Source organism: Grosmannia clavigera (genome assembly GCF_000143105.1).
Source record: "Grosmannia clavigera kw1407 unplaced genomic scaffold GCSC_82, whole genome shotgun sequence".
In the NCBI taxonomy this organism is placed as follows: domain Eukaryota; kingdom Fungi; phylum Ascomycota; class Sordariomycetes; order Ophiostomatales; family Ophiostomataceae; genus Leptographium; species Leptographium clavigerum.
The window spans coordinates 159,164-177,480 of record NW_014040576.1 but is presented as its reverse complement, the minus strand read 5'-3'; the positions used below and the strand labels follow the sequence as shown (position 1 = coordinate 177,480).

Here is an 18,317-nt window from a genome sequence, read left to right as displayed (position 1 = left end):
CTGGGGAATCGGATTATGTCTCTAATACTATCCCGGTGATCTTTTGAAGGATGCAGCATAGCAGTACGGAGCAGTCAGTTTCCATACTCCTTGGGAGACGGTCGACTTGGTCTTAGTAGGCATGCCGGATGGACAATGCAAGAGACATGTTTGTGTAACACTCTCTTGTCGACCTCGATGGGTGTATGATGATATTCATGTGTGATAGTACAAAGGTTCTCTTCCCAACACGGAGTAGTGGTAGTGTCGAGGGATGCGCAGCCAATCTCTCTGGTGCTGCACCGGGGGCTTTCTTGTTCGCTCCTTCATGCCATGTCTTAGCCCAGAACCAGCTCATATGCTATCAGGAGGGTGTTGATGACGATCAGGGGTACTGCAGGCAGGGTGTCAGTAGCGAAGCGAAGAGGGGCTTGAAGGTTTCGCCGACGTACTGCGCATGAGCGTGCGCACGCTCGCAATCAGGTTGATGATCTTGGCCTTGACGCTAGAGTCGGTGCTCTGGCCAAAGGCCGGGTCATAGGTGGACGACGAGAGGCCGATCCGGGCGAGGAAGCGGTCCTCAGACAGGATGGCGATGGCATTGATGAGCAAGACAGAGACTGGAGCGGGTCAGCGAAGGGGGTCGGACGAGCGCGAGAGGAGCGAACAGGACGCACCGTAGAGAAAGCCGCCGAGGATCTTCATGGCGACGAGTCGGAGGCCGGCGGGCCTCTATGCGTCTTTCCGTCTTTGCGTGTTGTTGCAGATGGAAGGGTGGCTGGCGTCTAGTCTAGGCTCTGGTGAGGCGTGAGGACACGAAAGCAAGCTCAGCCCGGGGTGGAACAATAGCCGGGCCGAGCTGGGGCCGCGCTACGACGACAGGGGCACGTGATTGGCTGAGAGGGGGGTTATGGGCCTTAGGGAGCACTACGCTGTCTATCCGGAACGGATCACCACGTCCTTGATGTGTGGACAGGCACGATGAAGTCGATAGGTATGTGAGCTGTTCCAGGGTCTCATCTTTCCGGGTCCAGTCTCTTCCGACACGGAAAGGACTCTCCTGCAGTCTCGGTTCTCTGTTCCCAGCTGTCCTCTGCTGCCAAGCTGACCAGACTCTTCCAGACGCTGTTCTCTGTCTCCTCGTGCCGGCTCTGGTGCTGCTGCACCTGGCTGTCGCGCCCTACACCAAGGTCGAGGAGTCGTTCAACGTGCAGGCCGCGCACGATGTGCTGGTGTACGGCATGCCGACGGGTCCAGGCGCTGCCGCCCGGCTGGCCGCCCGTTTCGACCACGTCGTCTTTCCGGGTGCCGTGCCACGCACCTTTGTCGGCGCCGTTGTGCTGGCCGGCCTGAGCCAGCCGGCTGTTCTGGCCGTCGACGCCGTCGTGGCCGGTGCCAGCTTGGCCAGGGCAGCGGACCGGCCGCCCAGCTGGTCGTGCGATCCCTTCTCGGCCTGGCCAACGCAGCCGCTCTCCTACTGCTCACCCGGTCGCTCGGCCAAGCCTGCGGATGGGCTGCTGCGCGCTGGTATCTCTTGCTGCAGCTCGGCCAGTTCCACGTCTTCTTTTACGCCTCCCGCACGCTGCCCAACATGTTTGCCTTTTTCCTCACCACCCTGGCCTTTGCCTTTCTGCTCAACCGACCGGGCCTTTCGACCGGGACCAGGACCACAAAGACAAGGACAACCCCCTCGGGCCGTCTTCGCGTCGCCGTCTGCCTCTTCGTCCTCGCTGCCGTCGTCTTTCGCGCCGAGGTCGCCCTCTTGCTCGCCGCTGTCGCCGTCTATCTCGTCGCCGTGCCGATGGCATCCATCCAGCAGCTTGTTCGCACCGGCACCGTCGCCGTCGCCGCTGCTCTCCTCGTCTCCGTTCCCCTCGACACCTTCCTCTGGCAGCGGCCCCTGCCCTTCTGGCCTGAGCTGCACGGCTTCGTCTTCAACGTCTTGCACGGCCAGGCCAGCGCCTGGGGCACGTCGCCTTGGCACTATTACTTCTCCAACGCCCTACCGCGCCTCCTGCTCAACCCGCTCGCCCCCCTACTGCTCGTTCCGCTTGCCCTCGTCCGTCCGGCTACCCGTGGACCCGCCCGCCTGCTCGTCTTCCCCTCCCTCGCCTTTGTCGCCGTATACTCGCTGCAGCCACACAAGGAGGCTCGTTTCATTCTCTACGTCGTCCCACCACTGACCGCTGCTGCTGCCTTGGGGGCCGACCAGCTGGTCAAGATTGCCTGCAAGGACAAAGGAGATGCGTTGAAGACAGAACAGACAATGGAAACAAAGGACACAAAAGACACAAAGAAAACAAAAGAAAACAAAAACACAAAAAGCACCCCTTTTCCCCTCCCCTCTCTTCTCCTCGCCGCTGTCGTCCTCTCTGTTCCCCTCTGCTTCGTCGCCAGCACCGCCATGCTGCTCGTCTCTGCTCTCAATTACCCTGGCGGCGAGGCTCTGGCCGCCCTGCGCGACATCGTGCACGTCCGCCCCCAAGCCGCTGTTGCTGCCGCTCCTGTCGTGGCCGCCCACGTCGACGTGCTCGCCTGCATGACCGGCGTCACCCTGTTCGGCTCCTCGCTGGGGCCGGCCCTGTCACTCAATCCGGCCGCTGGCCAACTCGTCGTCGACAAGACTGAGGATGTCGCCCGCCTGAGAGACCCGACTTTTTGGATGCAGTTCGATTACGTAATCGCCGAACCACAAGACGACCTACAAGAGACTGACCATCAACGCGACTCGGCTCCGGCTTACCGCTTGGACGCCGACCACTGGCAGCCCGTCGCCGTCGTGCACGGCTTTGCCGGCATCGAGCTGCTGCGGCCTGGACAGAATGGCCCAGACGACGACGACGAAGAGACCACATCGCCACCGGTCGTTGGCCACGGCGCCACTGTCGCGCTGCTGCGTCGCTACGTTCGCAGCCTCACAGGCGGCTGGTGGATCGGCCCACGCATGCTGCCACGGCTCCAGATACTGAAGCATATCAAGGCTGACGACATCTACGAGACCGACTGAGGCTCGCCCTACGACTATCTCCTCACCCGCAAGAGACTGCCTCAGACTCAATGGACTGCTCCTCCTTATATTTGCTAGGCCTTCCTCTTTCCTCCCCCTCATGGACCTCATGGACAGGCACTGCTGCATATACCGCTGCACGTTTTCGGAAGACAAAGGCAGAAAAGCAACCAGAAGACAGGCAAAAAAGAATTATGTATATAAGGGAAGAAAACGACGGAAAATGACAAGTACGTGACGGTCAAGGGTGCTGCTGAACGAGGTAATGACGCAAAAATACATATGAAAAGGAATAGACCAAAGACTAAAGAGCAGCCACAAGTCCGACTGCTGTTTATTTCACTTCTTTCCCGGCGGAGCGGAAGAGGACCGTGAGACTGAGCGAAACAGGGACCAGATAAGGAAACACCATAAAAGCCCTAACAACACGGCAGAAACTTTCGTAATAATAGAATAGCCAGTCCTCTCGCCCGTTCAGTCCGCTCGGAATCCGTGACGCGCAAACCTGCCGATCGACTGTCTGCTACACATACCCGGAGTATAGTGCACCGTACACACACAGTATAAACACCGTATACACACATTGCAACAACATCCTCATCACCAACTCAACCGATGTGAGAGCTGCAGATCGGACATTCGGCCGGCTCCAGCCACGTCTCATCACCACCTGTCACACCTGTCCGCAGGTCTCGGATCTCAATCATCGTCGGGGCCGACTCTACAGGGCCCAGCAGCAGCTTGGCCTCAAACAGCTGGTCGTACGGCTTCTTCTTGCCTTCAAACGACTGCAACGTCGGATACTGTCGCTTCCGCGCCCGCCCCGAAATCCGTTTTGGCGTTGCCCCTGCCGCACCTGAGCTCGCTCCCGCTGCCGCCGCCGCCGCCGCTGCTGCTGCTGCCGTCGTCCGCCTAGTGCCTGTCATCGGGCTGTCCGTCACTGCCGGCGTCACCTCCCGCTTCAGCGAGTCGCGTGATGTCGTCTTGTCGCGCAACGCTAGCTCTGCCTCTCCGTTTGCAGTCACCTTGCTGCCGTCTGCTCCTGCAGCTGCTGGCGACGGCGATGGTGCCGCTGCCAAACCGTTGATAGTCGTTGTCCGCCTCCTGCCCGTGACTTCCTCTTCCTCATCTTCGTCCTTGCCTCCCACCTCGACCGTGTCTGCCTTGACGTCAATCGAGTGCTGCGCCGAGACTGCTCCGCCCGTCTCCTTGGGGCTAAGCGGCTCCTTCACCTCGTCCTTGCCCGTCTCCGGCTTGACTGCCGTGTCTGGCCGGCTCGATATGTGCGGCTGGTCCTTGCCTAGCTGCTCGTACACTCGCATCAAGGCATAGTGCTTTAGGCACTCTTCATGGATCCACTTGCCGCAAGACTTGTCGCCGCAGCCCACGAGCATCCTGTCCGGATTCGCCGGCTGGTTGCAGTCGCACACCACTTCAATTGTCTGGTTCTGTCAGCCTTTTGCCTTCTGGTTCTAAACCGGCCTCATGAGACTTACGGATAGCTCGAAATTGCGCACGTCTAGCGCCTGTCTCCAGTATAGCGCGCTCTGCAGCTCGTCGTCGCGGTCCTCGATCAGGTGGTTGACCGTCGCTGCAGAGGTCACGCTGACAACATTGATGATGTCCATGTGGTTTGACGCGATCAGCTCGGCCGCGCCGTGGTATGGCTGGCGCCCTTGCACCGTCTTCTTACCGTAGTGCGTGCCGGCTGGCAGTTCGTCTGGCCAGTACATCCAGAACACGCGCGCGTACACGTGGTGCTCGTCGCTGGCCCGAATCTCAAGGATCCGCGCAACCCAATCATCTTCCGACCGCTTCCGCGGATCCCGGGGACCAGCGCTTTTTTGTCGCTCGATAGACGAGTCATTGGCAACGAAGATAAAACCTTCGCAGTAGTACTTGACGCCGTTCACTACCGCGGGCGCATTAGCACTAGAGCACGGAGGTGAGAAAAGGATGCAAGGATGCAAACATACACACGAAGCTATTATAGCGCGTCATCTCGGCCCACTGCCTCGCCGGCTCGACGACGTAGTGCACGTCCATGGTCGGAAATGTTTCGAACGAGCCCTTGGGCGCGAAAGGCGCGCATTGCTGGAGCACCTTCTTGGACGAGTCGTCATCTTCGTGGTTGCCCGAGGCGCTGCTGTTGTGGCCGCGCTTCCTCCGCTTCTTGCTCTTGACCTTCAGCTCCTTCTCCTTTGGATCCACGAGCCGGATCGTAAAGGGGCATTCGGCCCGGTTGTCCTCCGTGTCCTGCCGCGGACGCTTCGTCGAAGTTGACTGTGTCATTTTGGTCCTTGATTGCGGCCGTGTGGGGAAAATGATGGAGTGAATATGTGTATGTGGTATATGTCGTGTATCTGTGCGTGTGCGTGTGTGTATTTGTAAGCTTTAGGCCACTGCCACAATGCGCGGTGGCTCGCGTGTTTCGCGTCGGTGTGGGCGTGACTGGCTGTCAGGCTGGGCGCCAACAGCTTGCGATGTCGTCTTCTGAACAGAACACGGTCAAGGTGCTCCGGGATCCGTCTGCGCCTTGAGGCTTCGGGTTCGCATGGATGAAACAGCTGTTCTGCCGGGACAAATAACGGCTGCAGGCAATCGAAAAGCGGTGGCAATATGTGGAGAGCCGGCCGGATCGAACGTCAGTGGCGACTCGCAGAAGGGAGGCGGAAAAAAAAAACGCAAGGAAGCTGGGTAACGGTCGGACCGAGATGACAGCGTTTTTGCGGGGAGAGGTTTGAAAAAAGCTTCACGATATCCGGCAGGATGGATCGCGCGCGACAGGGGTTGGCCCAAATCGCCTCTGCTGCCCACAGGGGGGAAAGGGGGGGCTATGCGAGCCCGGATCGCGTCGCGGACCGGTCGGGGCGTTGAGACGGGATAAGGGCAAAGGGCCTAGGAGGTAGGTTGAGAGGACAGCTTTCTCGCCCAGCGATGGAACACGGACGATGGGATGGATGCAGGACAGAATGGACCACGGTGGTTTCTGCGGGTTTTTAATCGATGATTGAATGTTTTGGGGATGCCGAGAATGGCGCCTGCAGCCCGAGGTGCACAGGTGGACAAAGACGTAGTGAAGGGACTTTGGGCGGCAGAAAAAGACAAGACGCAAAAGAAAGACGGACGCGACAAATAAGCTGCTCAGGCAGGATGGATGGATGTGGTAATAAAACGTAATGAATTAGCAGGGGGCCGATAAAGACACGCGCGACGCAGCCAAGAAAGGAAAGAGGTTGACAGGGCCTCTTTTCTGCTTTTCTCTGGCTGGAAGGAAAGCCGCCGTCGTCAGATTCTCGCGGTATGCGTTGATTGCGAGGTGCGAGTTTTAGCAGGTGGCTGGGAATTGGGCCTTCGGCCTTTCCATGCAAGCATTTTTTTGTGAGAGAGGGGTAGGTGCTAATTAATATTGGCAACAAACAACACCCTTGTACTCCGTAGCAACTTGCCTATCCGCGAGGTTGGGTTGTATTGTCCACGTCACGTGACCAGAATCAGACAACTTTGCCGGTTTGTCAACTGGGCTTGGCTTCCATCTATATAGGCAGCGCCTTATCTCTACTATTTTCGGGAAGATCGGACATCCTCTACAAACCGGAAAGATACATAATGCCGGCTGAACCCGAAGCAGTTGTCGCACAGAACCATCACCATACACCAAGACTACGAGATGCCGACAAAGCGAGAGTTCATCATCAATTCCACCCGCCTACTAGAACAGACTATACAGTGCGGTGTAAATGTATCTCGCCATGCAATAGTATCGGGGGTAAGATAAGCCCGTCTTACCCCAACTGGACGAAGGTATGGAACCGATCAAGCAGTTGGCGAGCCCTAGACGCTGCGGCAGATTCGGTCACAGGCAACTCCTTCTATACATAGCGGCAGAACACATCTCGGCTTGAACATGATCGAAGATCGGAAACTAAAGAGCTCACGCTCAGAACTTTCATGCTATGGGGGAGAACAAGGCAACACAGGGCTCTGCTGCGCCCGGTCGGCTACTTGAGTGACAAAGGCCCAGAGTCCTTTGAGAACTTCGATAGCCTCTTCATTGCCAGCCCATAAAGACGCGAAACCCTGGCCTTTATTAGTGACCTATCACGTGGTTCAGTACTAGCCTGCGTTTGGATTGGATGCTATATTTCCGGCAAGAATTTCTTAGCACCATGACAGCATTGCCAAACCGTTGTCGACGTTACCACCAATAGAGCCTCCAAGATTACATCATTATCGGATTGACGCTAGAAGAACAGCGCTCCTCTTGCCAAAATCGGACGCCTCGTAAAAGTAAAGCCTGGTGCTTTCAACGAGTGAGTCAATCGAAGCACAAGGCTCTCATTCTAGGTCATGTGAGTCATCACGTGTGGTACGGTTAGAGTTTCTATAAACCGCGACGCAAAAGCAAGTTTGTAATTTTATCGTTATCACGGGTTACGTCCAAGGAAGGCAACCGAGTTCGAACTGCATTTGCGACACAGCCACAGCAGGTAGCCGAGGATGATCGGTGTCTGGCTCTTGCATTGCGAGCAGGCAAACAATTGTCTTATCATCCCGTGCCACGTCGCTTGACTGCTATGTTCCATGTATAAAAATGATATTGTCGAGAGTTGGTTCGACCGCTCAAACAGCATACTTTAGAGAATCGCAGCCAGCATACCGTGGACTTTGACCGCAGCTACGACGGCGGCTTCGATGGGCTCCAGTCTACTCCGGCATGTGCTACCACAAGCTGAGCACAAGCGCCCTCCAATTGCCTCCAGTTGCATGGTGGCTCTAGTTTATGATCCGCCATGCGACTGGAGGCAATCCATGCCCACAAAAGGCATTGAATACGCTCACGCTGTGCTAACCCAGTGGGTTTTAAGCACCACCGCCCTGTGAAGTCGTTGAGCTGTGGCTGCATCACCTGTGCTGCTATGGGCAGCATTTTCGCTGAGCGGCATCTGTCACTGTTCGGTGAACAGAGGTGTTGTATTTGGCGTTGGAAAAAATGAAAGTGGTATGCCCTTGTGAGCTACTCAATCATTACTCGTGCCTTTTTTTCATTTTCGGAGAACATTGAAAACTGCAGTGTCAAACGCACCTAATAGCTAATATATACGGTAGCTTTTCTACTGTATAACCAAATTACGGCCATTAGTTTGAAAGTCTGCATAAAGACAAAATGTTTCGGTAGGCTGAATTGGTAATTAACAGAAGCCTGCTATCTTAAGAGCCCTGGAAATATCCTGTACTCGCAGGCCCGATATATTACATCTCGATTAGCAAACCGCCTTTGGCAAGGCGAGAGTGTGGCTAAACAAACGGGCGACGAGTCACGCGAAATGTCATGACCGCAAAAAGTTCTACGTACCGATAACAGGCCAGGGTTGCAACTAGTATTTGGGTAGATCCATAAGGACCGCACACGTATGCATATTTAAGCTACTGGGGCTCCTTGTTGCAGCCGACAGCGCTGCTGACCAACGAGGAGCAGTTTCGCAGGGGCGTCAAGAAGAAGATTTGCCTCAGCTGTTCCCAGACGCGTGCAACCCTGTACGGCGTCTAGATCTACGCTGCCTATGGATCGACAGTCTGTGCATTTCACGGGACGACAAGAACGACTGGTACAATAAAGCCGCACACATAGGTTGCTGCCGATCAGCTGGTAGCCCCACTCAATTGGTCCTATGTACCGGAGCCTTCGAGGATCTTTAGCATCTTACACTACGAATCTAACGCGTTAAATAGCTTATTAATATGGTCGCCTTTGTTGAACACGCCTCTATCATCAACCAGCCTACTTTCAAGGCTAAAAACCCACTGCTAACACTGACCTTGTCCTGGGCATCTGTGTATACACCCGTCATGCTCCCTTATACTCGGGGTTTCGGCTGCCACTTATGGCACAGAAGGTAAACATGACCTAAGCCGTCTGAGTGACTTTGGATTGGTATACGGATGCACAACGATCGCGACATGCACCATTTTCACTACCTCCTACTGCGGCAGTGATCTGTAGGCTTGAAGATACACATTCGTACACCGTGTATCCACAGTGGCGTGGAAGGCTTAGATTTTCCAATGGCTAGAGAGTTGTGTCGAAGGCGATGATGATGACGACGATGGCAGCAACAAAGTAGACGTTGATCCGAGCACGGTTTCTCCGTCATCGCTGTCACGTCGGCCGAGACGCTGACCTCGCCCAATCCGACTGTGCTCTGCTCGTGGACTATTGCCAACAACAAGAGCAACAGCAAAGGAATTTGTATCCAGATATGACGTGGCCGGGCCACATAATGCTCGTATTAAAATCATGTCGCCTACGAAGAAGGTGGGACCAAGAGTCGGAAGCGAGGCCATTTATTTCGGAGACACGCCCGACGCCAAAAAAATGCCACTCTTCAATTTCTGACCGAAAAACAGACCTGATTATCCACTCCGTAGAAAAAGCAATCGAACAAACCAATATGCAATAACGCCCTGGACACTTCAAACCTCCATTTCGTAACGACTGGGAACTGTTCAGTCCGTATTGGCCATAACATGTCTTTTCAGGCCAGTCTATCTTCGCTAAAAGAGGTGCTGTATTAATAACCTCTATGGTTCTCCTTTACGGCCCCTTCTCGTTGGGTTCTTATACTCCGTACTCCGTACAGGAGTAAAATCCGCCTTAGTGGCTGCGTATAGCTAGTCGATTAGCGGACTGGACTGAAAAACCAGTCCCTATGATTGTAAAACGGCTTTGAGAGACGTTTACTTAAAGGCTTCTGATATGTCGGAACGTTATACGTTCCAAGACCAGGTTGAGCAGCGGTCCTAGAAAATGGCGATGCGGGAGATTCTACGAGTGCAGTAGTAGACGATCACGAAGCGGGACCTATGAAATGACAAAGTCCTCGAAAAAGAGTCCTTATAGTTGAAAATAGTATCGACAGAGGAAATTTACGTGCCAGGTGAATGTTTGAGCGCCGTGCATAGGACGCTTTTGAATTGCCAGCACGACCTCTGCATGCTTCGTCTGGCACCTACAAAACAATACGAGTACGGAGCACTAACATGATGACAGCCGAAGTTTCGGTCAGCAAGCTTGGCATTGCTGGCGATCGAGATGTCCATGCCAAGACCGGCTGTGGAGGTACGAGTTGTCAACATGGTCTCACCGGCAATTCTGGGTGTGGATATTGCAGTGGACCTGCTCGAGCGTATGTGGCGTCAGTGCAAACGTAGCTGCCTTAGTTGAGGCCGACGAGTATGTCGATGTGAGGTGGACACATTAGTTCTGCTTCTTGGATACAGAAAGAGCGGCCACGACATGGTAGTGCAGATGCGATCCTCGTACGAGTTACGGAGAAGAAAAAACGCACAGTGTTACTACAGAAATACGAGTAGAGCTTGTTTGTACTGACTGTAAGCATATATGCCTCTTTGGCGTTCGCTTTACTAAATGTAATGTTTGCCTCGACCCGTAGCACGGGTTTATGGTAGGAAGTTGGTCTACGACGTAGTGAGGTGATTTCTGGAAGGATCCTTCGTACTTGTTTGTGCTAATAATATACTGTGGATCCGCAGAACCCCGTATTATTACGTATCATTGGTACACGAAGCTCCGCACTTTCTGGTGATCGACGTCTCGGCTATACCGGGTTTGTTCTAAGAGGCCGTGGTCTCGTAAGAATACGATGCACCCACAAAGCCGCATATACGAGTGGAAGTCTTGTGATCTAGAATCTCGTGAACGTCTCGTAAGGTCCTAAACCGTGCTGTCAGCTTCGTGAAGCCCGATTTACCATTGCAGAATATGCGGTCAGAAGGTGTCAAAGAAATCTATAAAGAGAAGCTAAGTTCCTAACTTCAGGATTCGAGTTTCTGTCACAGACCATCACATAATCAGCATTCTCTCCGAGCCTCTTCCAATCTTGATATACCGATTCATCCTCAAGCTCGCGCATACAATCACATCTACCACAATGCGTTTCTCAGCCCTCGCCCTCTTTGCTTCAGCAGCCAGCGCTGTTTCTGTCTCTTACGACACTGGCTACGATGACTCCTCGCGCTCGCTCACCGTCGTCAGCTGCTCAGACGGCACCAACGGCCTGATCACGCGCTACGGATGGCAGACGCAAGGCAGCGTGTCCAAGTTCCCGTACATTGGCGGTGCAGATGCGATTGCCGGTTGGAACTCGGCAAACGTAAGTGCTTCCGAAAAGAGCATGCAAGATGCATGGACACATCCCGGCTAACATCAGACAGTGCGGCACCTGCTGGCAACTTACATACAACGGTCGCAGCATCAACGTGCTGGCTATTGACCACGCCGGTAGTGGCTTCAACATTGCCCAGGCAGCTATGAACGATTTGACCAATGGCCAGGCGGCCAGCTTGGGCCGTATCGATGCGACTGCCACGCAGGTAGCTGTCAGCAACTGCGGACTGTAAGGATCTAAATGCATGATTGACGGAATGATATTGGCATGATGTTAAGGAGTCAACTGTTTTCTTTCAGTACCGTTTATCCGTAAGACTAGAGAAATAAACTATTTCTTGCGGAGTACAGGCATCCAAGATTTGCACGTAGAGCTCTCTGGAATGGATCTAGTCTGCGTAAAGACTTAACTGATGTTGTATGTACGGAGTACTCTGTATCTGATCTTACTCCGTGATCTATAAATATTTTTATGGGTTCTGTGGCGCAGATCTTTATTACTGTGTAGGGTGTAGCCCCGCTCGCTAAATCGTTGACAAATCAGAGAATGTTTTTTGTGCCTACTCGTAGTCAAAAAAGCCCACAGTGCGATACGGAGGACACCAAGGTCTGACTATGTACTCCATAATTCTCTTGCATTTCGCTCACGAAACGTTCCCCACGAAATGTAGCCAAGCGCAATTTGTCCTAGCTGGATGCATGCATTTTAGTCTTCTCATACCCTTCTTAGCCTTCATACCCTAGACCTGTTTTGTATGCTGCGTGCCCTGCAGTCTTCCGGAAATGGGTAAGTTTGAAGAACAGTCCTAATCCTTAGGAAACCATATAATACTGACGATGGCCCATACAGGACCGAAACGATCTAGGGGGTTCCAAAATACAAATAAGCCGGCCAAGAAGGCACACGTCGAAAGCGAGCATGATGCTACCGACACGGAGGATTGGAGGACGCTGGTGCTGTCCTCCGAAAAGTTGAAGAACATTTTAAAGTATGATCCGACCATATCTGACGACAATGCAGAAGACAACTTTCTATACAAAGCCTTGTCTTCCCTTCACACTTATTCGAACTGGGTTCGGACAAAGATGCCGGACTCCGAAGACTTTGTGTGGCCGACCGGTGCAATAGAAGCATTGGACGACGGAGAGAAAATGCCACTTGTCAAGCTGGGTCTTGCTCTTCTTGAAATCGGCTTTGATCTTAGTATTGTTTCAATGGAAGAGATGGCCCAGCCGGCGCAGGAACTTGTCAGGGATCTGTATCCGAAGAAGGAGCGCTCCCAGTCCCATGAGGGACACCCGGATGATGACAGCATCACCCGAACAGCCTTTGAATGTGACGAGATCGCCGATAGCACCGGGATCGCTCCCAGTCGGCGGCTGCGCCGGGCACTGATGCAGTACATGGACATCTACTACGGCACCGAGGACGAAGCTGATAAGACGAAGGGCGTCGGTTACCATTCACCCTACACATCCATCGTGGGGCCGTCAGGTTCTGGAAAAACATCCTCTGTCAAGCATCTGGCTGAGGATGAGGGAGTGTGGGTGGCGTACACCAGCCTCTCGCGATCAGATCTTTCCATCCCTCGCGCAGGACCAATCGGCGACTTTCTGCAGCACTGGCACGATGAGAAGACGGCACGCTCATTTTGGGACCGGTATATTCGTGCTTGCATCCTGCTGGTAGAAGTGGCTAAAGAGCAGGACATTTCTCCTGGGATGCTGTTTCGTCTTCAGTACCACGAAGATTTTGCTGCCTTTCGCAACGAATTCGCCAATCTAGTCGGCCGTTGGATGAATAAGCCGTGCAACAAGGCGGCTATATCCCAGCTTGTTAACAAGATTCCATATATCAACGATCTGCGGAAGTGGGAGGCTTTTAGAATGGCCTCAAGGAGGCAGCCAGATCCCAGTTGGAGCGAAGCTGGGAAACATCTTGAAAATAACAGGCTCATCCTGTGCGTGGACGAGGCACGAGGCCTGTTGAAGGTGCCTGCCGACGATAGAAGGACGACCGTCGCTGACACCGGCCGGCCTGTCGCCTTCCGTCAACTCCGGCACGCCCTATCACGAGCTGCTAAAGGCGTCAAAGGCCTTCCAATCTATCATTTGTTTGGTGTCTTTCTAGATACATCTTCACGTGTCCAAAAATTTTCGCCAGCGCTCGAACACGACCCGAGCATCAAGGTTGGCGTAGGCTTCGAGCTATTCCCGCCACTGTATGGGATAAACAACACTTGGGATGGTATGGCAGTGCAGTCTAGGGCTATCCAGGCCTGGTTGAAGACAATCATCGTGAGTGATGGCGCCGGCGGCGTCCCGCCCTCCTCGACGACGAGTATCGTGGCTGGCCCTGAAAACACCCCAGAATGGTATCGTTTCTTTTACTCCTTAGGCCGACCGCAATGGGGTGCTGTGATAAACGCCAGTGTTGGCGTCGACGGTAACGACGGTAACGACATTGATGACGCCATCGATTTAGGAGCTGGCATCGAAGCTGTTCGCGCCCTTGTGCGAACCAAACTATACGCGAAAAAGGAGATGTCTGTTACGGAAAGGGATCAGTATCACCTTGCCCTCCTAATTTTCCGCATGCAGTTCTATCTGTCCGACCACAAACTGAGCGAGGCTTGCGTCGCGGACTGGCTACACTACGTAAGAAGCATCTCGGCAGACCGGACGACAATCCAGACGGTACAGCCGGGAGAGCCTGTGTTGGCGCAGTACGTTGCCACCCGTATGAAGTCACCAGAGCTGCGTGAGGAGATGATCATCAGCCTAACAAAATCACTTCACTACGGAGCGTTGCATGTGGGCGATTCCGGCGAAATAGTTGCGGGCCTTCTCCTTCTCCTGGCCTCCGATGCTACTCCGGCCGACGAAGACAATCCCAGATTCCTGCACAGGAGCCTTGCGTCTTTCATGCATGCATTTGTGGGCTGGCTGCCTGAAGACATGCCGCCGTCTGTGGCAACCTCGCGTGTCTACGTGACACATCTCGGCCGGTTGTGCACAAAGGCCTCCCGGATCACGCAGCGACACCTTCAGGTGGCCTTCCTTACTGGCGAGGCCTGGTTCCTATCGGTCGGCTTTGCTGGCGTGAATCTACTTGTGCCTGTGTGGCAAGGGCCGGGAAAGCCCATGACCGCCGTACTGGTGCAGGTGAAGAACAGAAAAGAGCCAGCCAACATGACAGGGGGCATACGGGCGGAAGCCCGCACATCGGTGTGTGATGGGCGTAGGAGGATCGATGCCCTCAATGACGCAAGCCTTCCTGTGTACGGCCTGTTCGTAAATCTGCGACCGCTGGAGCTCTCTGGCAAAGATGCAAACCCTTCTTCGTCCGATAAACAGGAGTCTGCTCTTGATCACCAGCCTGCCGACGGCAACACGTCCGTGTTTATCAAGTTGGGTTTTGCCAATAACTCCTACCCATACCTAACGCTTCGCGAGTACAACGCGCTCCACGGGATTGTTCGGTCCCACTTCACCGGAATCTCGGAAGACGACCCACACAATATCAAGTCTATGCTGTTCACACGAGATGGATCGACGTTTTTGAGCGACAAGCAAGGGGAAGAATGATCATGTACAAGGCTGTCTAAGGGCGCCATAGATAGATGTTTGCTTGATGACATGAACCGAGGTGCAGATCAAGCCACAAATCATGTCAGGACATCGTACAGCTTCTGTGGCTGTGTCTCTTCACAATTCGTGTTGCAAGGCAGCGCACATGACTGAAATTAGCTAGGAGATCTGTGTCGTAAATGAGTGCACGATGCACAGAAGATATGTTCAGGAGGAAAAGCAACAGTATTCGAATCCCGAATAAACGAATGCTTTCTTCGGGGTCCGTTATTTCGGTTCACACGTATTCTTTTGGCACATGTTGTAGAGGACAAACTGCAATGCGTATTTATAGGACTTATCTTTTGATGCTATATCTGCACGATGTTTGAACTTGCCTCTGGCTTTACAACGAACGGGAGCGGGAACCTGGTCCAGATATAGGGGTCCACCTTGATCGATCTCCTAAAGCCCATTGATACTCACCTTAAAGATAGCGATATCAGATGCGCGACGTGTAAACGTGCTGCTTCGTCTATTCCTTTCGTATAGAAAAGAAGCCAGTCAGAAAGCGTTGCGACTATCTCTATAAGATGGTCACGTCTTTGTCAGAATTCCAAGTCGACACTTCTCCCCCAGAGCCAACTGTATTGTCTGAACAGGATGCTGTATATAGTGATAACGCTACCAAACTCGACAGTATATACAAACAAGGAGGAGAACACAGTTGTTGATGCTAACAACGCCACCGCTATGCAGAGAGCAATTTACCAACAAAATGATGGAAAAAACAACAACAAGGTCATAAGAAAGAGACACAAAACAGAGAACAACCAAAACCAAAGACGCATCTCACTTGTACTAGTAAAAGAACCCAAAGGGCCAAAGGGGTCTCACATAAAATATCACTATCCTTGACATGAACCAGCTCTCACCGCGCCGGCTCTGCAAGGTCCCCGTCATCCTCGTCATCATAGTCGGCTAGAATGGCGCGAGGAGTGTGGGCACTGCCAGACCCGTCATCATCCAGGTTGGTCCCGTAACCGCCAGCCGGGCGGAACCCCTCAATAAGGGCAGCGAGAGCCTCGCCGTCGCGGCGGCCGCGCTCAACATTCACAAAGTAGAGCAACGGCGCAGGCAGGCCGATCAGAGCAGTAAGGAACCAAAAGGCCGGGCGGATCTCACCAGTGGCGTCGATGATGGCGCCAACAATAGCGGGGCCAAAGACGCTGGAGCCCTTGTCCGTGATGGCGTACAGGGCATAAAAGGCGGCCTCGGAGCCGGGGGGGATCAGCTCGCCGTACAGCGAGCGACAGTAGCTGCTGAAGCCACCGATGACGAGGCCGAACACGGCAGCAAGCAGGTACATCTCCCACGGCTGCTGCAGGCCGCCGACACCCCAATCACGCACCATGGGTAGGTAGCCGAGCAGGCCGTACAGCGGGATCAGCTCAAAGAGGGCCAGACAGGCGAGAATGGTGTTCAGCGGGTTCGAGCGCAACAGGGCCACCCGCCGCGACAGGGCGGCCCAACCCAGGGCGCCGGCAATGCCCATCATCGTGCTGATGACATTGATCAAGCCTAGGGCCCACACCTCCATGTGTAACTGGGTCTTGGCGAAGAGCACGGCTGTCGACGACGTGGTGGCGATGGCGTCCGACAGCAGGAACCAGCCGGCAAGGAAGAGCACGATATCGCGCAGCTGACGAGCGAGGGCGATGGTGCGGAACAGCGACGCCCAAGCATACACCAGGTAGGCGGCCCCGGAGCGGATGTAGGACAGCGGGCTGTTGCTGCCTTGGCTCCCAGACGCAGCAGCAGCAGCGGCAGCTGGCAGGGGTGGTCCCGGACGCGGACGCAGCCATAAGGCGGTGGGAATGGTAAAGACAGCCCACCAGACGCCGACGAAAAAGAGCACCACACGCTGCGACCAGGTGGTGTTGTGCATGCGGAAGACGGTGACGATGGCGATGCACTGGACGAAGAGGGCGGCACAATAGCCGATACCGACGCCACGGGCCGAGAGCTGAGTCGAGAGGGTCAGCTCGGCCGACGTTCGTTCCTCGCCGGCGTGGACGGGGGGAGACGGCGACACCGAGCCGGCCGAGGCAAAGGTGGGAGACAGGGACCGCGAGCGGCTGGAGGGAAGCAGGGCGGTGGCAGAGTCGTAGAGTTCGGCGCCCGAGTCGTCCAAGGTGACGGCCGAGTCATCGTCGGCGGAAACATCGGTGGTGGAGTGACCCGTTGCAGGCTCCACATCGCCGTCGATGCCGCTGCCAAGAACAGTTGGATGGTAGCGCACCAGCAGAGGCAGGAACGAGTTGAGCAGGACGAAAGAGGCCCCAAAGGACGTGTTGGAGACAATGGCCAGGAGGGCACCCAGAAGGTAGGTACGGGCGGTCACGGCGAGGAACAGCATGACGGTGACGCTTCCGATGGCGGCCAGAACGAGCAGCAGTGTCTTGCGGTAGTTTCCGTGGTCGGCGGCGCAGCTGATGCTGACGACCAGCAGGGCCTGCAGCAGCACGCTGATGCTAAAGGTGTACATGGCAAAGCTGGCCGTGTTGACCTCGATGCCGAGGACGTAGACGACACAGGCGGAAGAGGCCGCGGCGAGATTCGAGGGCGTTGAGGGCGATGAGGCGGACTGCCGATGGGTAGCTGCATTGCAAGGAGTCGTCCGGTCGGACAGCAACACGCCATTCTCTCGTGCGAGGCTCTCGAGCAGGATCGGAATGAAAGAGGCGATAGCTAGAGAAGTGTGTCAGCGGCCCTGTCTTGGCAATCCATTCATTCGGTTTTGTGGCTGGTCTCTCCGACTCTGATCTTACCACAAACGACGTAGGTCTCCGAGGCGAACGAGTACATGTACCAGCCGAGGATCTCCTTGGAGGACGTCGGCCGCGTGTCCTCGCCCGCATAGGCAGAAACATATGAGTGGCGCTGACGGCGACGTGCCCGACGGCCAGTCGCCCGATGGCCAGCCATGTGGAAGGAATGGATGCTGCTGCTGCTGCTGCTGCCGTGGCGGCCTGCGTGCTGAAATGGAAATGGAGAGGAATGAGGGCCGGTGGCAGAACGCTCGTCGTCAGCCTCAAACGAGGACGAGTGTGATTGCAGAGCCGGGGACACGTCTTGGGCCGGCGTGCTCGCGCTGGTCGGGGCAGGCGATTCTGGGGAAAGTGTGGTGATTGCGGTGATTGCGGTGATTGTGGGTGGGTGGGCAGACGCGGAACCTGCGACAGCTCGGCCGGCAGTGTTGGTGGCACCGTAAAGCTCGCAACCACCTATATCTGCAGGGAACAGGGGTTGCGGGTGATGGGACGGGAGCTGCGGCGACGGCTGTTCCGCTTGGTCGTGGTTGAGGTGGTCCATAATCTTAGTGGACGACGCAGACGGTTTAGTGCAGCTTTAGGCGCTAACGTATGGTTGTGGACTCCGCCCGCACGCCATAGGACCACACGCGCAGACCCCCAACTCCGTACAGGGAGCGAGCAGTTGCTGAGATCGGGAACGTCGATCTGCCTGGTCGAGAGGGGATTGGGAAAAAGTGGCGATGTTGGGAGGATGCGG

General features: G+C 54.9%; 6 protein-coding genes across 6 annotated transcripts; 3 read left to right on the top strand and 3 right to left on the bottom strand.

Moving 5' to 3' along the window:
• Positions 1–317: 317 nt before the first annotated feature.
• CMQ_7847 (yos1-like protein) lies at positions 318–684 on the bottom strand (the record flags this gene model as incomplete). Its single annotated transcript, XM_014313487.1, has 3 exons — positions 318–373; positions 432–599; positions 657–684. The coding sequence occupies 3 exons, from the start codon at positions 682–684 to the stop codon at positions 318–320; spliced, it is 252 nt and encodes an 83-aa protein (XP_014168962.1).
• Positions 685–960: 276 nt separating this feature from the next.
• CMQ_7949 (alpha-mannosyltransferase) lies at positions 961–2,986 on the top strand (the record flags this gene model as incomplete). The annotated part of the gene is made up of 3 exons (XM_014313589.1): positions 961–973; positions 1,102–1,371; positions 1,446–2,986. 3 exons carry the CDS (start codon positions 961–963, stop codon positions 2,984–2,986), a joined length of 1,824 nt encoding a protein of 607 aa, XP_014169064.1.
• Positions 2,987–3,594: 608 nt separating this feature from the next.
• Positions 3,595–5,278, bottom strand: CMQ_7925 (uncharacterized protein; the record flags this gene model as incomplete). The annotated part of the gene is made up of 4 exons (XM_014313565.1): positions 3,595–3,774; positions 3,928–4,428; positions 4,483–4,898; positions 4,963–5,278. 4 exons carry the CDS (start codon positions 5,276–5,278, stop codon positions 3,595–3,597), a joined length of 1,413 nt encoding a protein of 470 aa, XP_014169040.1.
• A 5,660-nt stretch (positions 5,279–10,938) lies between these two features.
• Positions 10,939–11,407, top strand: CMQ_7839 (epl1 protein; the record flags this gene model as incomplete). The annotated part of the gene is made up of 2 exons (XM_014313479.1): positions 10,939–11,160; positions 11,222–11,407. 2 exons carry the CDS (start codon positions 10,939–10,941, stop codon positions 11,405–11,407), a joined length of 408 nt encoding a protein of 135 aa, XP_014168954.1.
• Positions 11,408–11,957: 550 nt separating this feature from the next.
• Positions 11,958–14,762, top strand: CMQ_7838 (uncharacterized protein; the record flags this gene model as incomplete). The annotated part of the gene is made up of 2 exons (XM_014313478.1): positions 11,958–11,961; positions 12,025–14,762. The coding sequence occupies 2 exons, from the start codon at positions 11,958–11,960 to the stop codon at positions 14,760–14,762; spliced, it is 2,742 nt and encodes a 913-aa protein (XP_014168953.1).
• A 913-nt stretch (positions 14,763–15,675) lies between these two features.
• CMQ_8002 (autophagy protein) lies at positions 15,676–17,732 on the bottom strand (the record flags this gene model as incomplete). The annotated part of the gene is made up of 2 exons (XM_014313642.1): positions 15,676–17,495; positions 17,576–17,732. 2 exons carry the CDS (start codon positions 17,730–17,732, stop codon positions 15,676–15,678), a joined length of 1,977 nt encoding a protein of 658 aa, XP_014169117.1.
• Between the last annotated feature and the right edge of the window lie 585 nt (positions 17,733–18,317).